Here is a 20,700-nt window from a genome sequence, read left to right as displayed (position 1 = left end):
ATATGAGCAATAAACGTTTAAATGCGTTTGTTACATTTAGCAATACTTTTGAAAATAATAAATAATAGCAGAAGTTCCAAAGTGTAGTAGAACTCCACCACGTAACAAAACAAAGTGTTTCTAAATGTTGCACAGATATTAAACATTTGATTAAATTTGAAAAGTTTGACCATTTACTTTAAAATAAATATTACCTATTCTTCGTTTAATCATTATAAAAAACACACATTAAATTACATAACTGAGTAATATGGTTTTAAAAGCTGATCCACTTTGATATAGTGTTTTATCTATATTAACAAGTGTTCGTGCGTTCTGCATACAGTCTCACAAAGTATTATAACGGTTCTATCAAAAATTCATTCACAATCACAGACGCAAATAATAAAAAAAGTAGAAACCTTACCTGACTAATTCGTTTCTGATGATTTTTCAGTTGTTCTCTGAGTTCTTGAAGCTGGTTTATCATATCAGTCAAACGGCGTTCTTTCTCGTTTATAGCATCACTAGCACTAGTTAGTATTGTCTTCCTATTATCATCACAAGTAGTTAGTATTGTCTTATTATTATTATCACAAATAGTTGGTACTATCTTCCTGTCATTAGCACAAACAGTTGGTATTGTCTTCTTGACATCAACACAAGTAGTTGGTATTTTCTTCCCGTTAGATTGGGTTAGGATTTTTATTTCAGGATGTTGTAGAACTCGTTCCAATCTAAAGACGTTATAAAGTACTGTAAATGCCTGCGACACAATTTTATGATATTATTAAGTATTTTTATGTAAATTCTGTTGCTTTGTTTTTGTTCGACCATACCATTTTTCACATATTAGTAATGTAGAACTCATGTGAACATTTTATATATCTTAATGCTATTCGTTATGTACAGCCTGAATGACACATTATGTAATACATAAACAAAACAGTCAGGCCAGGTATAACAAATGTTGAATATATTAACGGTATTCATTAATTATAGCGTGAATGGCACATTATACAACACATGAACTAAATAAATGGCAAGATCATAAACTATAGATGTTGCATACATTATCGGTTTTTGGTACTTATAGCCTAGATGGCACATTATGCGACACATGAAACAGTCAGGTCAGGAACCACAAATATTGTACACTTTAACGGTATTCTGTGCTTATAGCGACACATGAATTAAACGGCTAGATTAGAAACCATGAATACTGCTAAAAGTATTTTGTTTTGTTAGAATGAGCAACTTACATTAAAATAACTTTATATTAAACACGTATACATCATAAGAAGTATTCTGTTATCAATGTATATATATATACTCTGCCATCCTAAAAGCTAAAAAATAGCACAGAATAAGTGGTAGGTATCTAACATACACACGCACCGCTTATTCTGTGATATGCATTTGTGTTTTTTAAGTTATATTATTTAAAGTGTGATTAAAATATAAATTTATATAAATATCATATTCATAAATAATAACTCATTAAATTATTTAAAACTTGGACCATTGTATCAATTAGTAAATTCTAACAAAAAACGTATTTTTAAAGCTAATAGTTACTTTTAGTAGGAGAGTTCTTTGAAAGATCACACACATCTTACAACTATCGTATATTGATAATGTGAAGAAAGTAGAAAAGAATTATAAATTTATGTTTACGTCTTATTCAAAGGTTTTACTAAATTTGATAGTGTTTATATCTAATCATGAAAATAGAGGGCTATGTGGTAATTTAAACAGCCATTGTAATGTTAAGAACACAAACCATGAAAGCATGATTTCTTGTAATGAGTTGATCCAGGTCTTCTTAGGAAAAGTCAGAGCTATGCCTTCTCTCTCTCATTTGAAAGAGAACTGTGCTACCTCTCAATTTAAAAGATTCAAGTTACTTAAGAATATTAGGTGTTTCACAAGTTACTTAATTTATACAGATTATATAGAGGCGTACTTACCGTCTGAAACCAGTGTTGGAAATACTTGTATGACAGTTGTATAAAACAGCTGATTCATCAACCAGTGATGCGCTGGTGTTCATTTTAGAGGCAAGCCTCTTCAACACGTCATCCATCGAGCGCTTCCCATAAAGCCCATTAGCTGACCGTAAGGTTTCCAGGGTTAGGGATGATTGTGGCGACTGGTTGGCCTCAGATTGAGCATGACTTTCCCTTTCAGAAGTTTTGTGACCCTCTTCAGATTCATATTCTGAATCTGTAGTAGTCTCTGAGTGGTCAGAAGAAATGTTCTGTAAAAGTCTTCGCTTTCGGTTGTGCAGCAGCCTAGAAGTTGGTGTTAGGTCAAAGTCCTTAATACCACTGTCAAACGAGTCGATTTCAGTGTTATCACAAGAAGCTTCTTTCGATTCATATGATCCACGTTCAACCTCAAAGTAACTCAGCCGTTGAATAATATCAGAGTTCTTGCGATGAATATTGTCTTCTGCAAGATCAGGAGAATCATCTTTGTTAGGATTTGTCGCCGAGTAGTGAGAGTGGTTGCTTTTCTCTACGTCTGACGGAATGTCGACGTTGTTTTCCTGATCTAATTCATTCGTTAACATCTTTGAGGGTGTACTCTTGCGTTTTGAAGACATCGTTCTGTAGGAAAAGTAAAAGAGTAGCTTAGAAATAATATAAGAATTTAATTACTGATGGAATTGTTTTCATATAGTTAAATAGAGGGTCTAGGCTTCATAATTCCGGATTTTGAAGATTAATATATACTTTGTTTATTAGTTGTCAATCACAAAGCTATACAATAATGTATCTGTGTTTCCCCAACGAAGGCATTGGGCCATTATTTTAACATTATAAGCCCTTAAGGTAATATATATTGATATATGAGAAGTATAGAATATTCTTCAACAGCATAAATTAGTCCATGATATTAATGCTTACGTTGTACATTGTTTAACGTCGTTTCGACTTTTTACTAGAAATATTTAGTGAAATATAAGAAATCTACCATGTTTTTCGGCGACCCTATTCCTTCATTATTTTCTAGTAAGTGTACTAGATATTATATAAACATTTTGATGAATGAAATTGCTCTTATCATGTATTGAAATGATTTCCCAAATTATAACACCCTTACGGCTGAAAGGGCGAGCACATTGAGTGTGACGGGGATTCAATTACAAGTCGGGTGCCTTAACAACCTGGCCTTTCAGGATTAGTAGTAAAAGAAATTTAAATGTCAACTGGTGGAAAGAGTAAATAGATCTACAGGGTCCAGTAAATTTTTGTTATTAATTCATATGTTCACATACATAAGATGTTTTTGAGTGTCTATTAGCATTGCTCAGTGGAAAATAATAGAGAAATGAAAGCAAGAAATTACATGCACTCAGCCATCAATTTGTGTCTTTACCAGACGATTTTTTTTCGAGATTACTCGCGAATTTTGATGTCACCAATTGTAAATATTCTTTTATTTAATGTTTTTCCCAGACATACTTTATACAGGTGGTTATCGGGTTAATCAAACCAGATACACCGTCATGGGTGGAGAACTTATACAATATAGAGCGCATGTTCGGTGAATTAAAACATATGCCTATCTAACGTCTTCTTCCATATATATCTTGCTTCCAAACGCGAAGATTTTAAATTTTGGTCGAGACTATCTTATTAAGTTGTGCAAAAAAAGTAGATTTCTTATCAGAACAGCTAATAGATGGAAAAATATTATAAGCTTTAATTGAATGTTTGAAATCACAGTTTGTTTCGTTGAATCATGCAAATAGGTTGCATTGCATTATTAGGGATATCTATTCAAATACTATTCAAAAATAAGTTGACCCGAGTATATAATTTCAGATTCAAAAATCTGAACTACTTACACATCACGGATTTTAACTGGGTATATATAAAAGCACGTTGCTTGAATTACGCTCAAGAATATCAGCAAAGTATAACTTTAAATAAACATTACCTATGTGTATTTATAAGATTTCGGGAAATACATATATAACTTTTTCAGTATGTTCCAAAAACTCAACAAGCTCTCCATAGCACATTGAAGTCTTCTTGTTAATTCCCAAACAAAATTTTAATTTCCATTAACATTTTTAACACAAGAGATAAACTTAAAAATTATCTTAACGTGTGAAAATATTATATTTTCAAATATGTTATCCAAAAAGGCAGCTAGACTACAATGCTTTCGATAATAGTGTCATTACTTTTAAGAGATGAATTCTACTCAAACGCAACTGAATAAATTATGTATTTAATTTTCTTCATATCAAGAATGCGTTACTTTATATATTTTTCAGGCATACTGTACTACAATATTAAGAATAAAAATTACAAAGGCTCTAGCCCTGATGATGGTATGTTACTTAAGCTAGTCAGTTATAACCTATGATAAATACTTTATCTTTCATTGCACCCACACACACACACACACAATGTTTTTGTTTTATTCACTTTATTAATCAGATTTTCAAGTGGACCAGCAATACTTTGAGCACTAAAATCCAAGATTCAGTTACTCGTAATAGAGAGAGCACACGTAACTCATTGCTTACCTTTGTTCTCCGGTAGGTCAGCGGTAATATTGCCTACCTAGAACGCTAAAATATGAGCCTCGATTCCCTACAGTGGACAAAGCGAAGCCCAAGTAGTGCCTCAGACCGTTACTATGTTTGTACTATCCCAGCTGCATTATGTTGATGAACTGTAGTGTTGGCTGAAAGAGCTGTTGGCGCCCCATATGGCTCATACAATATGGTAAATTTATTATTAGAATCTTTTCGTTGCTCACACTTTTAAGCTCTAACAACTTGCCACACAAACAGTCCGACATTTAAAAATGGAAAATGGATGATTTTGATGTTAGCCTAACTAAAAAATAATAATAATCAAAATGAATTGCACTATATGATTTATAACTGTATAAAATGTAATTGTTTCATCTAATTAAATACCATTAGGTTATATGAGCAATATTTGTGATTTATTTTGTTTGTTTAAAATTAAGAAATATATCACGTTTGTAGTGGAGGAAGAAATCCGAAGACATACTACTGGAGATATTATGATTTATAAATGAAGTTAATACTAATGAGTCAGTTCTTTGTCCTAAAATTATAATATTTTTTTTTACCTCTTCGAAACAATAATGATCCATGTAATTCTAGTTTGTTAGCAGTAACTCACGACTGACATGATGAAACTTGGCGATTCGTAATTTTGTGACTTTTTATGATCCTAAAACGGAAAAAAAACTCAGCACAAGACTTAAAATTTTATATCTAGAAAAAACATAAAAGTCTGTTCATTTAAGTAAGGTTTCACCAGTCACTGCTGCTTCACTTATGTGGTCGCTTTTGTCACAAGTTGGCCTACAAAGCCGATTGTTTTATTTTTAAATATCTTCTGAAGTTCAGTTCGGTCGACAGTTCTCAATAGCTTGACAAAAGATATCATATATAACATTCTTGGTGAGAGAACTTCAAATGAGGGGAGAGATAAAAACAGAGGAGTTTTGAACAAAGCAAACTGATTAATAAAATCAGGAAGATTAATGAACGTTTTCAATGGATACCCATTTATAAAACTCGGCAAAACAATAAGAGTTTGTTTTTGGAATTTCGCGCAAAGCTACATGAGGGATATCTGCGCTAGCCGTTCTTAATTTAACAGTGTAAGTTTAGAGGGAAGGCAGTTAGTCAATACCACACACCGCTAATTCTTGAGCTACTTTTTACCAACAAATAGTGCGATTGACTGTACATTATAACAACCCCGCGGCTGAAAGAGTGAGCATGTGTGGTGTGATGGGGATTCGAACCAGCGACCTTTATATCACGACTCTAGCGGCCTAACCACCTGGCCATGTCAAGCTCAACAAGAAGAGAGAAACAATGGCCCGGCATAGCCAAGTGGTTAAGGCACTCGACTCCCACTCCGAGGGTCGCGGGTTCGAATTCCCGTCGCACCAAACATGCTCCCCAAACCAATCGAAGAGAGAAACATCTCAAAGCATATAATAAACTCCAACGTGTAGACCTCATGTACAATAACAGTGGACAAAGTGTGGAATATATCAGTTATGACCAAAGAGAGAGAGATTAAAAATTAGTCTATTCGGTGTAAGAAAGACGACGGAATAGGGAAACACTTGTAGTTGGTGCTCTAAGTTTAATGAATTGACGAAGTTTTTACTCTCCATACTAACTAAACAAACCGAAAGATAAAGAAAATTCTTACAAAGTCATCAACTGATAGAGAAAATTAGCAATTAACTAGAAGCTAAAATAGCAATATTCAACAACTCCATGAAGTTACCAAAATTATTTTTTTTACATGCGACGATGACAGTAACAGATGACGCGTAGTTTGCAAATGTAAAATACTGTATGAAAATATAAATTAGGAACAAGTTCAGTTAAAGCTTAATTACTTACCGCATTTCCTTCTCATTACACAAGTTTCATTTCCACAAATCCGTAAGTTGAGTTTTCATAAAAACTGCAGTAACCACATGTCAGACATGTCGTTACTGATTCTTTAAATGAATTTACCAATGACATAAAACACTTTGCATTTTTTCAGTTAGAACGCGATACTTTCCATCATTAATTCTAATTTGCCGAATTTTACACACGGTTTGTTTTTAAGGTTATCGTCAACTGGACTGTAAATGTAGTTAATCTAGAAAGTAAGTTAAACGAGCTCCATAAGGCTTCTCATGTCACCCTAGTTCTTTTCTCAACATTAATTACCTGAATGTCTCAAACTCACTAATTGCTACATTTATCAATTTATTTTCAAATGAGAAATACCAATCCTATCTCTCATGTTTTTTTACGTACTTATTTATCACAGTAACTGATTACTGGATGCAAACGTATTTCACCTTTGTCTTAAATGTGCAAAAAACAAATAAACATGATTTGTTGATTTTCCCACCTTATATGTTTACCTCACACCCCCCCCAAAAAAAATGAACAAAAAACATTTAGGGAGGAAGTGAAGAACTAGAAATAAGTTATATATCAGTTGTAATTACTTTTTGTTTTGTCTTTATCAATAATGGCAGGCCTTTACAGCGTGTTCAAGTATGTCAATTAGGATCGTCTTGAATGACTGAATTATCGCCCATTTTAACAGAAAGTAAACTTTAAAGGCTTAAGATATTTTAGCTAAAATATATTAAAATCTTATTAGAAATTTAAGTTACTGCTTCTGCCACTGTAGGAAGGCGGAGGTTATGTTTTCAACCCGTGTATGTTTGTGTTTTTATTAGTAAGATTTTTTTTAAAAATGACTTAATGGATTTGGGCAAAAGTTAGCGTATATTTGAATTATGACTTAACTAAGGTAATGGTCACAGCAAGGTCATGAAAACCAAAAAATTCGCTGTCTTTTAACGCTGAAACTGATTTTTCACATTAATGTTGCTCAATTATTCAGTGGAAAATATTTCTATTTTAATGAAACTTGATGGACATATGTAGAATATAATTTCTCATTGTCTTGCCGTCGCGGGTTCGCATCCTCGTCGCGTCAAACATTCTCGAATAATCCCATTATTCGTTGGTAAAAGAGTAGCCCAAGAGTTGGCGGTGAGTGGTGATGACTAGCTGCCTTCCCTCTAGTCTTACACTGCTAAATTAGGGACGGCTAGCAGAGATAGCCCTCGAGTAGCTTTGTGCGAAATTCAAAAAAACAAACAAAGAAAACAAATTGTCCTGTCACAAATTGTTCGCGTCCGTTGATAAAGACGGCCGACATTAATGTCACTATAATTTCTCACTGAATTTAAACAAGCCTTTGTACATGGGAAGATTAAAATACACTGCTGGCCAAAATCTTAAAGCCAATGATCATAGCGAAAAAATATGCATTTTCAACCACTTATTCGAGTAGAGCTTCGAAAGATGAAAATATGAAAAGGGAAAATAAAAATAAAAAACATTTTTAGTATTTAATAGGGAAAATGTGAACACTATGAAATTAGCCTAAATACTAGCTGGTCAAAAGTTTAAGACCATACCAAAAAGACGTCCTAAACAGGGTAGGAAATGCCCAACAACAGGTCTCAGTAGTGAGTTGCACGGCCGTCATTGCGAATAACTTTAAAACATTTGCTTTGGCATGGTCGATATAAGCTGAAACGAAGCGTTAATCGGTAACCACGTAACAAAAGTTAGTTATTTGTGTTCAAGCATTAGCGTTGTCAACATCTCCCACTGATATTTCCTGTGTTACATTGGGTAAAAACATGGAAATGGCTAAAAAGTTGACAGTTTGAACGTGGCAGAATTGTCGAGCTGCAAAAGCAAGGTCTCTCTCAACGAGGTGGTTAGGGTGCTCGACTCACAATCTGAAGGTCACAGGTTTGAATCCCCGTCGCACCATACATGCTCGTCCTTTCAGCCATAGGGGTGTTATAATATGACGTTTAATCCCACTATTTGTTGGTAAAAGAGTATCCCAAGAGTTGGCGGTGGGTGGTGATGACTAGCTGTCTTACACTGCTAAATTAGAGAAGGCTAGCGCAGATAGTCCTAATGTAGCATTTTGCGAAATTCAAAACAAATCAGGCCCGGCATGGCCTAGCGCGTAAGGCGTGCGACTCGTAATCCGAGGGTCGCGGGTTCGCGCTCGCGTCGCGCTAAACATGCTCGCCCTCCCAGCCATGGGGGTGTATAATGTGACGGTCAATCCCACTATTCGTTGGTAAAGAGTAGCCCAAGAGTTGGCGGTGGGTGGTGATGACTAGCTGCCTTCCCTCTAGTCTTACACTGCTAAATCAGGGACGGCTAGCACAGATAGCCCTCGAGTAGCTTTGTGCGAAATTTCCAAAAACAAATCAATTCATCGGTACCTGTTGTGAGGCCAATCAAGAAACGGCAGCTAGCTACCTGTGACAATATCAACTCAGAATTAATTTGTTCGTCTTGGCCCTGGATCATTGATAAAATATTTAGTTCTAGTTGAGTGTAGTTTGTAAGTTTGTAAAAACTGTCGTATATAAAACAATAATAATTACTAGTAATAAGTGTTATTATAAATTGTATTGTTTTTATATTTGTACATTAAAATATATTTGTGTTAAAAAAGAAATTATGTGTATCAGTCTTGTTGGCAAATAACATAAATTTAATATACTAACATTTAATTAACTACTAAGCTCAAATTCAAAATTTCTGTTATTCGAGATAGTAATACGTTAGCACGCGTAATACAATATGCGTAACAGAATTCGGAAGATACTGCTTTCGCTTTTAACGCGGGCTGATGCTGAATTTTAAGCAACTAACAGTGTTTGTGGATTATTGGAACTATTGAGTTTGAGAAAGTAACGTTAATGTGTTGTTGTTTTGAGAAAATCCGAACACTTGGTAGATCACTATTATATGTCTATATTTAACGGCTATAGAAAAATATCTAGTTTGATTTACTTTAATGGTGAGTAATTGCAGATAATACTGAACTATACTTTCTTAATATTAACTAAGAATCATGAGCAATTTTTGTATCTGAATTCAAAATATGTTGTTTTTTTTACATGTGATAAAGGCACTTTTAAAATCACAGCGGTGCTTAGATACATTTTAACAGTTGCCGACATTAAGACTTGTACGTATTTGGTTGTTTGTTTAGAAACAAATCATGTAAAGATAATTTACAAAACCCGTATCCTACATTAATGTCATAATGTTCTTACTATATCATATGATGACATTAAAATAAAAAAAAAAAAAATATTGCGATGATATGAGATACAAATTTCATTTTATATTTATTTTCGCTTAGAATAATAAAATTTGCAGATTGCACGTTACCTACCGGTATTAAGTAATGTGCTAAATTAACAGTTTTACAATAACTCATGTTAGGCTAATTTTCCCATAAGACATATAGATATCATACTAGTCATTCCTTCTATTTACCTATAATCTTTCTGACGTGTCTAAAGGACCTATAGCAGCGAATAAAGTATCGTCTGAAAGTCATTTTGTTAATAGTTTCACCAACCACAATTGAACTGCACTTAAATCTTTCGCTTTAATACAAAATTTTTATACTTGCACATTGTTTGGAAGTTTCGCACTTTTCAGTAACTGATTAAGGAGTCATACCTTCAGAATCCGTTCATATATAAAGGCTTCAAATACAAATTACCTTTTCTTTTAATACTAAAAACGTCTATATCGTGGATTTTAAAGAGACAAACAAGCTGGAAAATCTAATAAGCTGATCTTAATTTTGTACGTTACAAAATATATGTAGTTTACAATTTTAATATTAAACATAAAGATCACGTGGAGGGCAAAACCCATATCATGGCCAGGTTCGCGTAATATCAGACGTCATCAATCTAAATACTACGAAAACTGAAACGCTAAGTTTATGTTCGCGCCAGAAAGGTCCATCAGTAAGTATTTTCTATCATCGACACAACTAGGCTGTTGACAGTTAGTACAGTTATCATATGGTCAAAGTATGGGGTTGCTATCCGTATGGAATTGCTACGTCTAAATCAAAAATGTTTATTTCAACAAGGTATCATTAAACATCAGATGATAGTTTTGAAAATTTCTCTTTTTAAAAGATGAATTGTATTGGGTTGTAAGTTAGACAAAACAGGAATAATTTCGTTATCTAGAAACGCACATGCATGAAGTAGTGAAAATAATACTTAACCTTTTATCTTTATCGAGGATTACTTCTCTAGTTATATCTGTTAAACTGTTTATACTTTCTGAATAATATCAATATGGATAGAAATACATTGAATACTTCAGTCGATACTTTAAGAAATTGAAATTCTCTGTTCATGTAAACCACTTCTCTCTATTAGTGATTTGTCTGCCTACTTTAACCATACATGATAAGGCAGAAATACACAACGATAATAAAAATATCTTCAGTAGGTGTGTATATCTAACATGGACAACCGATGATGGAAAACAAGAACAATTTAATTAATTGTCAGATATCATTATAGACTGCTATACTTGTCTAAAGAAACTGTGCATGGAGTTGTTAATAACCATCTTCAAAGTACCAATGGTCATTTAATAGGAGTTGAAGTATTTCTAAATCTATAACCATATAAATCTGTTATGGTTATCAAGACAAATACGTATCACAAGAAAACGTCTTATCCATCACTGTCTCCTCATTTTCTACTTTGGATTCTTCTCTTAAAGACCTTCCTTTAAAATTCCTAATGTGTCTGCTTTTATCACAAATCAATTAATCGTGCTTCTCAATCTGTGTTTATTAGTTCTAGTCAAATATTTAGAAATTCCACAAACATCTTGTACGGTTGTATGTGCACTATAGACAATAAGCTGTATTCATAAAAGTATAGTATAATATCAAGATATTGAGCCTTTGGTATATAATACAATAAAATTTTTATTATTCACAATCACAGGTGCACCAGATATCAGCTAATGTTTTACATAACTACAATTGAATCAAATATATGATAATGCCAGCAGTAGTTTCCAGATCGCGTGTCAGGCAAGTTACAAGGGACGTCGCGAAAGTTTCACCAAACGAATAATAATTAATACATAAAAAATACAAACAATTAAAAAGTGCGACATTTTAAGGGGATGTGTTCGCCATGGAATCCTAACATGGCCAATTCTGAAACCAGAAAACCCGTAAAAACGCCCAGAAATATCGGTAACTGTCTGTGACACTACTTGATATTTTTGAACCAAATCCAACTTAAGTTGGTTTGCTTACACATGAATAGTTCGCAAAAATTCCAGATTGTATGTTCATCGTTGATATACTGAGCAAAAGACAAAAATTTCAATCTTGTCCTTAAGTTTGAAATGTGTAAAAAAATATCTTTGTATTAAATACCATTTAAATGGGCCGAAATACAAAGGAGTAACTGTCATAAAAACCATAATATTATACTTTTGTTTGTAGTGTCTTTAACCCCCTCGTAATTACTAGGAATGAGTAAGTCGCATATATTTGTTAGTCAACTTGTGGGACCCAAAGAACAGTATCTTTGTACCAAACCTTATGCAAACTGGTCAAAATACGGTCGAGTTATTAACTAAAGCCCTAAAAAGTATGCTTTTTTATGAGTTATGACCCGCTAAGTAGAATCAATGTGATCAAATTTAACTTTTATTGTTTCAAATTTACATTTGTACCAATTTTCATTTTAATTGTTGTAAATATGACCCCACAAGAGCCCAAAATATTCAAATATTAAAGTTCCCTTCACCTTTGACCCCATAAAATCCTAAAAAGATCTATTTTTTTAAAGGAGCTATATCCAAGTGTAATTGACCAAGGTGTAACCCTATCAACTTTCATATGAGACGAACCAAATGTCATCTAATGTTTCACATTATCACAGCCGAACTAGATATCAGCAATGATTTACACAACCATTACAGTAGAATCAATTTTTACTAATGTTCAAAATAATCACAGGTGAACCAGATATCAACTAATGTTTGACAGAATCACAGTTAAATCAGATATCAGCTAATGTTTTACACAATCACAGCTGCCCCACATATAACTTATTGTAATATTTTTATTCCCAAATTTACTCTTGTGTAAGATAAACCGCAAACTCAAAATGTTGACATTTTTAGACTTCTATTTAATGTTCGCTTTATTGATCGCCGCAGATCTAAACTCTGTCTGTCTGTCTGTCTGTTAAATTTGGAGCAAAGATATTAGAGGACTACCTGCGCTACACGTCCCCAATGTGTGAGTGCTAGCTGGATCAGAAGAAAGCCACAGAGTCATCACCGCTAGCTCTTAATTATTTTGTAACACATTGTAACACCTCCAAGGCTGAAATGGCGAGCCTTGTTCCCTGATGCGATTGCGAGTCGAGTGCCCCAATTAGCCCAGCTATCATTTGTTTGTTGTGCATTTGACATTCACATGTGGAGATAGACCATTAGCTATTAGCGTTATTAGCGCACCTAGAAGAGATGATTTGACAGGTACTCGATTTTATCTGTTAAGCAGTCTTGTGAAAAATCCATACCAAGTAGTCGTGCTGTGTATGGACTATCTTAATGTTAAGTTTCATTCAGTTTGAACTGGTATAGGTATACATTATTTAACTAGTGCAGCTGACTGATTTCTCTAGCAAATCAATTCGCTTTTGAACTTTCATGTGTCAGTGACAGATACCAATAATATTTTATAGTTCATGTTTAATCAAACAGATTATATTTTGTAAGTCTTACCTTAAAATATTCCATGCATGTATTAATCCTTGACAAACTTTGATATATATCAACTAATAAATAGTATCATGCAAAGCTGGAAGTATCAACTAGCATCTTACACACTCAAAGGTAAACCAGATATATATCAGGTCGAAATTATTTGTCAAACGTACCCATAGTTATTGATCCCGGAACTACTTACACAAATAATGAAGTGTTTTGTTAAATACGAAAATGAATGAGTTTACCAAGTTGAATTTTAATACCTGATACGACGTTTGATGAACTATTTAACCAGAGTATCACATGTTTAGTGTGATTGACATATCAGTATACATTGTTCTCAGTTTTTACCTAGATGTTCTTATTGATAATAACCTCCACATGTTTATATATTTTGATATATGTAAGAACATTTTACAAATCAGTAAGTCAAAATATAACAGATTAATGTGGTTGATATATTCTTAACTTTCACTCAGACGTTCTTATTGAAAATAACTACGGTATTTTCCTATATTATTTGTAGTTTAATTCTGATTTTCTCAACACCGAGTTATATATTTTTTTAAAAAATGTACTTAATTGGTATTTATCTTTCTAGTACTTTCAATGAAAACCTTAACACATAAAATATTGTTCATTTCACAACTGTATCATAGTTTGCTGGGACTGTACTATCTATTTGTTATGTATTCCCGTGTTTTTTTTCTAACACTAAAGGATATTCTGATTAACTATTGATTACATTAAAAAGAAATTAATATTCGAAGTACTAGAGCTAACAGACTGATTGTGACCAATAATTTACGAGTACATTAATTAACTATTGTTTACAACATCAATGCAAAAATCAAAACACACGAACTAATCAAGCTGGTTAAAACACTGTATGACTTGAACAATACTGTCTGGAAAATATGTTAAAAACACAAAGTTAGAAAAATAATAGCTTACGAACTGGTAAGAAAACATGGAAATTTAATGAAAATATAATTTACCATAATATCTAGTAACCCAAGTGAAAATTACCATTGAAATCACAGTAATTTTCTGAATTCCTCGTTAGTTTCTTTACATATTTTTAGCACAACAAAAATAACCAACTATATTAATAACCTATGAGTTGCCATGAATCAGTATAAAAGTAACACAAAGGTATCTGCACTGGAATTTTATATTTATCGTGTTAGCGTGTATTTTAACAGAAGTTTGATGTATTTTAAATTACTGATAAGTTGACTTTAAAATCGCCTAATTTAAGGTAGAAAATTACTTTTCTGTTGCAATTTCTAAGTTTTGAAGATTAAGAGATGTGTCAAATACAATGATGTGAAATTAGTAACTTCCACTCACTTGCTCTTCGAAGTGATAGATGAATTAGCCTTAGACAGATGACACCCTCAAAGTCAAAACAAATGTTATCATGATATAATAAATTTCTCGGAAATTTTCATTTCATAAGAAATATATAATTTTGATAATGACAACTACCAACGACTTGTATGTGTTTCTTTCAGAGTTACTGATATTTTTAGCACTCTAGTGTCGCCCCCCGCAAGTACAGCGGTATGTCTTCGGATTTACAACGCTCAAATCACGGGTTCGATTCCCCGCGGTGGGCTCAGCAGATAGTCCGATGTGGCTTTGCTATAAGAAAACACACAGCACTCTAGTGGTTCAGTGCTAAAGCTTATAACGATAAAAATTGGGTATTTTGTAGCTTTGTGCTTAAAAACAAAGAAATAGAAAATATTGAGGCAGTTCAAAATTACAAATTGTCTGATTGCATATAATTGTATATATTATAATATAATATTATATATTATATATATAATTATATCACAAACAGTTGATAACATACAAAAAGACCCCCGCTAGTACAGCGATAAGTCTACGGAGTTACAACGCTAAAATTAGGGGTTCGATTCTCCTTCGTGGAGTCAGCAGACAGCCCGATGTGGTTTTGCTATTAAAAAACGTACATATAAAAAGCATAGTGTACGCCAGACTAAAAAAAATTATTTTCAGTTTCTGATAGATATCTTCTTAACTATCCTTACATAAACAGAGCATCTTCAGGCACTAAATCTCTGGGTTGATTTAAGCGAAAACGTTATATATAAATCTCATTTTAAACCAGTTCTCTATTATATGCCACAATGAAAATTAAATTCCTTCGAAAAAGAATTTTTATTGTGAACTGTCAATAGTACACTACACGATACCAAACAAAATATGTTCTCAATTTCGATCTGAGTTTTATGCTGACTGTGTGTAATCTGACTGAGTTTATTTCAAGATTTCATCCAAGAAGCATAAACATGAAATTCAAATTGACCTTGATCTCGTAGTCCCGAAGTTAAGAAAGATAAATCATAGTACACGTGGCCTGCGCCAAAGTCACCCTATTTCGCCACAACACCTTTTTTAATGAGTAAAGCACGAATAAACAAACACTAGGGAACTAAGTGAACCTCAGTGCAACAAATATATCTCGCAGTTTCTCGTTAAACTGAACACAATAGCTTACTTATTGCCATGTATTAAAAATCATATACTAAATGGCCAAAAGAACGAAAAAGAACATTCTTTATACGTGGTAATTACCAAAGCATAACCTCATGTACCGTCAACATTTCATATTAAAGCAATTGTAGCCGTAAGACATTTTATGTACAACAAGGCTTAAGCATAACTATCTTTAATTTAGAGCTGTTGAATAAAAGGATAGAAACAAGTCACTCGCTACGTGTTTAAACACAAAACGTGGAACATCTGATCCGCATACTAATCATTAAGCTATACCCGACACAAGGATGTAAACAATTGAAGACTAAACTGATCAACTTCAACACGACATAAAGGTGAATTTGAAAATCGACAACTTCGTTTCACAAAACAAATACATGTTTGTATCTCATTGTAAATACTGGCTTTAGAAACGTGCAGACACTGCAATAGGAGCTGTCAAACTGTACTTCATCGAGAGAATAATATAAATCAATGTGTCACAGTCCAAGAACTCACTTTTCGTTCTTACAAACCAGTGAAGGCGCCAATGGATAATTAGCCCCTCAAATATAAAGTATATAAACTTTTGATTATAGTCTTTAGTCACCCTTAATAACAAGCCTTACACATTCGTGGCTGCTTTTGCTACACGTTACCGGTTATACTTTTTTATATTATATATATATATACCTATTGTGTAAAGATTTAACGTACCAATTGTGAGAGGCTACAACTTCATCTTTTGGTCTCTATAACTTTGATTGGTTCGCTTTCTTTGAATTTTGTTAATTGGAACATAACATGTATTTTGTTTAATATCAAAGGCTGAACACAATATAGTTAAATAAATTCATAATATGTTATTCTTTCTTTTAAAGATAGATAACCATAAGCACATTACGAAGTACTAAAGAGAGATGTATGAAGAAATATAATACGCCACACATCTCAATCTTATGTAAACGTACAGGTATAGTAAAATTATACACATAATTCATATTTCAGACAAGTTGTCCAATGTATCATATGGTACAAGACGTTTCTGCTCTTTGAAATATGCCATTATTGTATGGAAGGTTAATCTCATTTTATGAGAACGACGTTCTAAGTTGAATGTAGCATACTTCCACATGTGCTGTTCAGCATTAGTTTAAGTCGTGTAACATCTAGAATCTAACTTGGCCTGGTCAGAGGCATAGAACTTAATCAAGTTGAACCGCCCTAGAAATGATTTAAGTTATAATTGATTAAGTGAAAACCAGGAAATTTCCTTACAGGCTTTAACGTTATCCAAATTCAAGAGTATACAGTAAAATCACTGAAATAATCTGAAATTTCTGTACCTCTTTCTTGTTCTGACAAGAATCAAAATGTCTTTTAGTAAAAAAAAGTTCGAAATAAACTTACAGAAAACTTTGCATTTGTAAATTATTACATAGCCACTTCATAATTAGCTATCACTTTTCGAAGTGTCAGTTTAGTCTACAAAATGTAAATGTATCTGTTTCTTGGATTCTAATGTTTAAAACTCTCCTCACATAACTATTTTCAATGTTTAAGGTAATATTTTTCGGTTCCATTCTCAAGCGTGAAGGAGCAAACCAATGCCGTCTAAACATATACTAAATGAAATAAAAGCCCGGCATGGCCAAGCGTGTTAAGGTGTGCGACTCGTAATCTAAGGGTCACGGGTTCGCATCCCCGTTGCGCCAAACATGCTCGCCCTTTTCGCCCCCCAATGGCTCAGCGGTATGTCTGCGGACTTACAACGCTAAAAACCGGGTTTCGATACCCGTGGTAGGCAGAGCACAGATAGCTCATTGTGTAGCTTTGTGCTTAATTCAAAACAACAACAACAACAAATGAAATAAACTGTAAAAATAAATTAAAATTGGAATTAAAAATATGCCAAGACCTGTATAGAAAGATTAATCACAAATTAAAATTAAATCCTCATTATAAATTTTTCAACATATATAATAATAATATTAATACGCCAGTACAGAGAATTAGAAGTGGTAACGACAATAATGCTAACAGGAGTAAACACATTGAATGGCATCTATGAAACCAACACGATTTCAATATTTCAGCCAGAGCAAACAGTCATGAGTTACATTCAAGTGTGAATTACCTCCTCTGAAAACAGTATCAACCATTAGTTATATGAGGAGTGATTAAGTGAACCATTATCAGTTAATCACAGATGACAGTCAAAATAACAAATGGATACCAAAAATGTCCAGTGTTTTTTCAACCTTTTCATATCGCCCTAATATCTAGTATAACAAGTGTCGAATGTCACTACTGGCCAAAAAAAACAAACAACATTATGAAGTAAATTGGATCTTTCAGAAAGGCTTTTGTGAACAGTATAAAATAGTATAAAGTTCCAATTCCAAATTTTATAAAACCTTCAGTAGAAATGTTTAAAGTTGGAAGCACAATATACGAAAACGAAGAAATAAATCCCAGATTTAATCATTTAGCTCTTCTACCTTTAGATTATGGAAGCAATTATAAATGAAGGAGAATATTTTATTCCTTTACTAAAATAAAAGAAATAACCAGTTCAGTTACTCTACATGTTATAATCTTCAAGCCCGGCATGGGCAGGTGGTTAAGGCGCTCGACTCGTACTCTGACTGTCGCGGGTTCGAATCCCCCAACAAACTGGCTTTCCTGTCGTGGAAGCTTTATAAGGTGACGGTTAATTGCACTATTTGTTGATAAAAGAGTAGCCCAGAAGTTGGCGGTGAGTGGTGATGACTAACTTTGCACGAAATTCAAAATAAACATAACCTTCAAGTTGTTTGAAATCAGTGAAATCTAAAGAACGACTATAGAGAAGGTTTTGTATGTGAGTGAGCAGTAAAGAAAAAGCTTTTACAGCAATAAACTACTTGTAAATAATTAATGAAAGGAGCTTATGACGAGGATATTCTCATTTATCATCAAATCTTCGGGCCAACCATCATCAAGGGCAAACTTCTGAAAACATTTTTGGTAAAATTAATTATATTCAGAAATAGATATATCTATGAAACAATATATGCTAATCATTATTTATAAAGCAAATTTATATTACTTTTTCTTCTCTCATAGCTTTCTATAGTCGGATGTTCTAGAGATAACATAAGAATAATTTAGGCTCAGTTTATTAAAGGACGGGGTATACATTATTTTCTTCATCGCAGTGAATTTTATTCCACTGAATTTCAATTTTAGCATATTATTTAGTAATATTCTTCACGTGGGTGATCTTTGTTGGTAAATCTGTCTTCTGTAACTGAAGAGGGAATATGATAATCATTCTGCATAACAACTGACAGATCTCTTTAAGAGGTTATATACATCATTCTTTCACGAAGTGAACTCGATATAGCTATAAAAAAGGTAAAAGCTTAAATAATTATTTCTTTGTTTGTTTCAGATATTCGTGCATAGCTACAAAAGTGCTACTGCGCTAACCGTCCCTAATTTTGAACTGGTAGATTACAGAAAAGACAACAAGTAAAGAAGATCCGTGAATAACTCTTGAAGAGAAGAATTTACGTTCTCTTTTTTTTTTAAGGCATACATACCACAAAGTGCAAAATACGATTTTGCTACAAAGGAAGACGAACCATGAAACCTCAGATTCATCGTCCAACACATTAAACACTAAGCAATGTCCATATGAATAAAATGCCTTTAAAACCAGTTAGTTTCTGCCACTGGAGAAGGGTAAGAGGCTCATTTTACTGTAAACACTAGCATATTGAAACTGATAATTAACTCTGAAATCACAGCAATGTTTCATCATTATCGTTGCAGAGGCAAACAATTTGAAAAGATATTAAACAAACAAAAACAGAACTTCTGTAAAATATTCCAAATTGTGAATCTGACACTCAGGCTGATAAAGGATCTTAAATGCTTGTGGACTGCAAAACTGAATCACATTCACAGTAGTTATTAAGCAAAATATAAATAAACCCAGGATAAATTCCATTAATGCAAAGAAAGAAACAAAAATGTTTATGGCATGTATATATTTATACATACAATATGGTGTGCGACTATTTAACTATCCATGTATCTAAACATACGTGACAAATGATGAAATTGGCAACTGGAAAAAAAAGCACCTGATAACACTCAACTTATTGAGTAAAATAAATTATTGTTGTCTCCACGTGAATGAAAATAATGCATTAAAGGATGCATACGTTCATGTCTAGTGTGATTTTCCCCTTCATGATAAAAACTAGACGATTCTCTCTGCAAAAGTTCACACTGTATTCTCTATTTTTTATTACATCCAAGATATAATTAAATTTTCGGAAACTAATTTGAAAATAAACGTAATAATATTTTATCTAGCTGGTATGGCCATTTGGACCTGTTTTAACCAGGCGTGTGTGTGTGTAATTAATGTCTACGTAAGCCTAAAAGATGCTACTACATGATATTGGAATCCAGTAACACGTAAGTTCGGAAGAAATTACCTCATAAAGCAGGAATTAATAAAAACATGGTGCTGAATCTTTCAAACATGTAAGCTTAGAAGTTATTACCACGTAAAGCATGAATTAATAGTAACATAGTACTGGATTTATTTACCATGTAAGCCTGAATGTATTTACCGTGTGAGAGAGAAATTAGTTACTCTGAAGAATTGGATTAATTCTTTGCTATATAAATTTGAAAGTATTTACTACACGACGCAAGGTTCCACTACTACATGACATTGGAAGTATTTAGCACGTGAAACAAAAATAAATTGCAACTTAGCTTATACGTAACTGTCATGTATGGCTTGATCTATTCACTACAAACTTTTATTGCATATGATTGAATTTAAGCATAAAGTAAAAACATAATATATCATCCAGTGATCAGCGTCAAACTAGAACAATAAACCAACTGTCTTAATTAGAATTTATTCACAACTTACACAGCGGATTAAGTTTTGCACATAGCAATTTTTCAATATGTCTGTTTTATAAAGTTTTCGTAGC

The 20,700-nt window shown here is 33.0% G+C and overlaps 1 protein-coding gene across 11 annotated transcripts in view; it reads right to left on the bottom strand.

Annotated features, from left to right (window-relative positions):
* LOC143234868 (uncharacterized) overlaps positions 1 to 20,700 on the bottom strand; it is a 128,040-nt gene that overhangs the window by 65,350 nt on the left and 41,990 nt on the right. For all 11 annotated transcript variants that reach the window (XM_076472565.1, XM_076472567.1, XM_076472566.1 and 8 more), the window contains exons 2-3: positions 1,950 to 2,591; positions 407 to 716 (exon numbers count right to left, since the gene is read on the bottom strand). In XM_076472565.1, coding sequence (XP_076328680.1) covers positions 407 to 716; positions 1,950 to 2,591 — 952 coding nt within the window. The remainder of the gene's footprint in view (positions 1 to 406; positions 717 to 1,949; positions 2,592 to 20,700) is intronic.

This window comes from Tachypleus tridentatus, chromosome 12, assembly GCF_004210375.1.
Source record: "Tachypleus tridentatus isolate NWPU-2018 chromosome 12, ASM421037v1, whole genome shotgun sequence".
Classification (NCBI taxonomy): Eukaryota; Metazoa; Arthropoda; class Merostomata; order Xiphosura; family Limulidae; genus Tachypleus; species Tachypleus tridentatus.
Note: the sequence above shows the minus strand (reverse complement) of the source record. Positions and strands in the feature narration are given on the sequence as shown.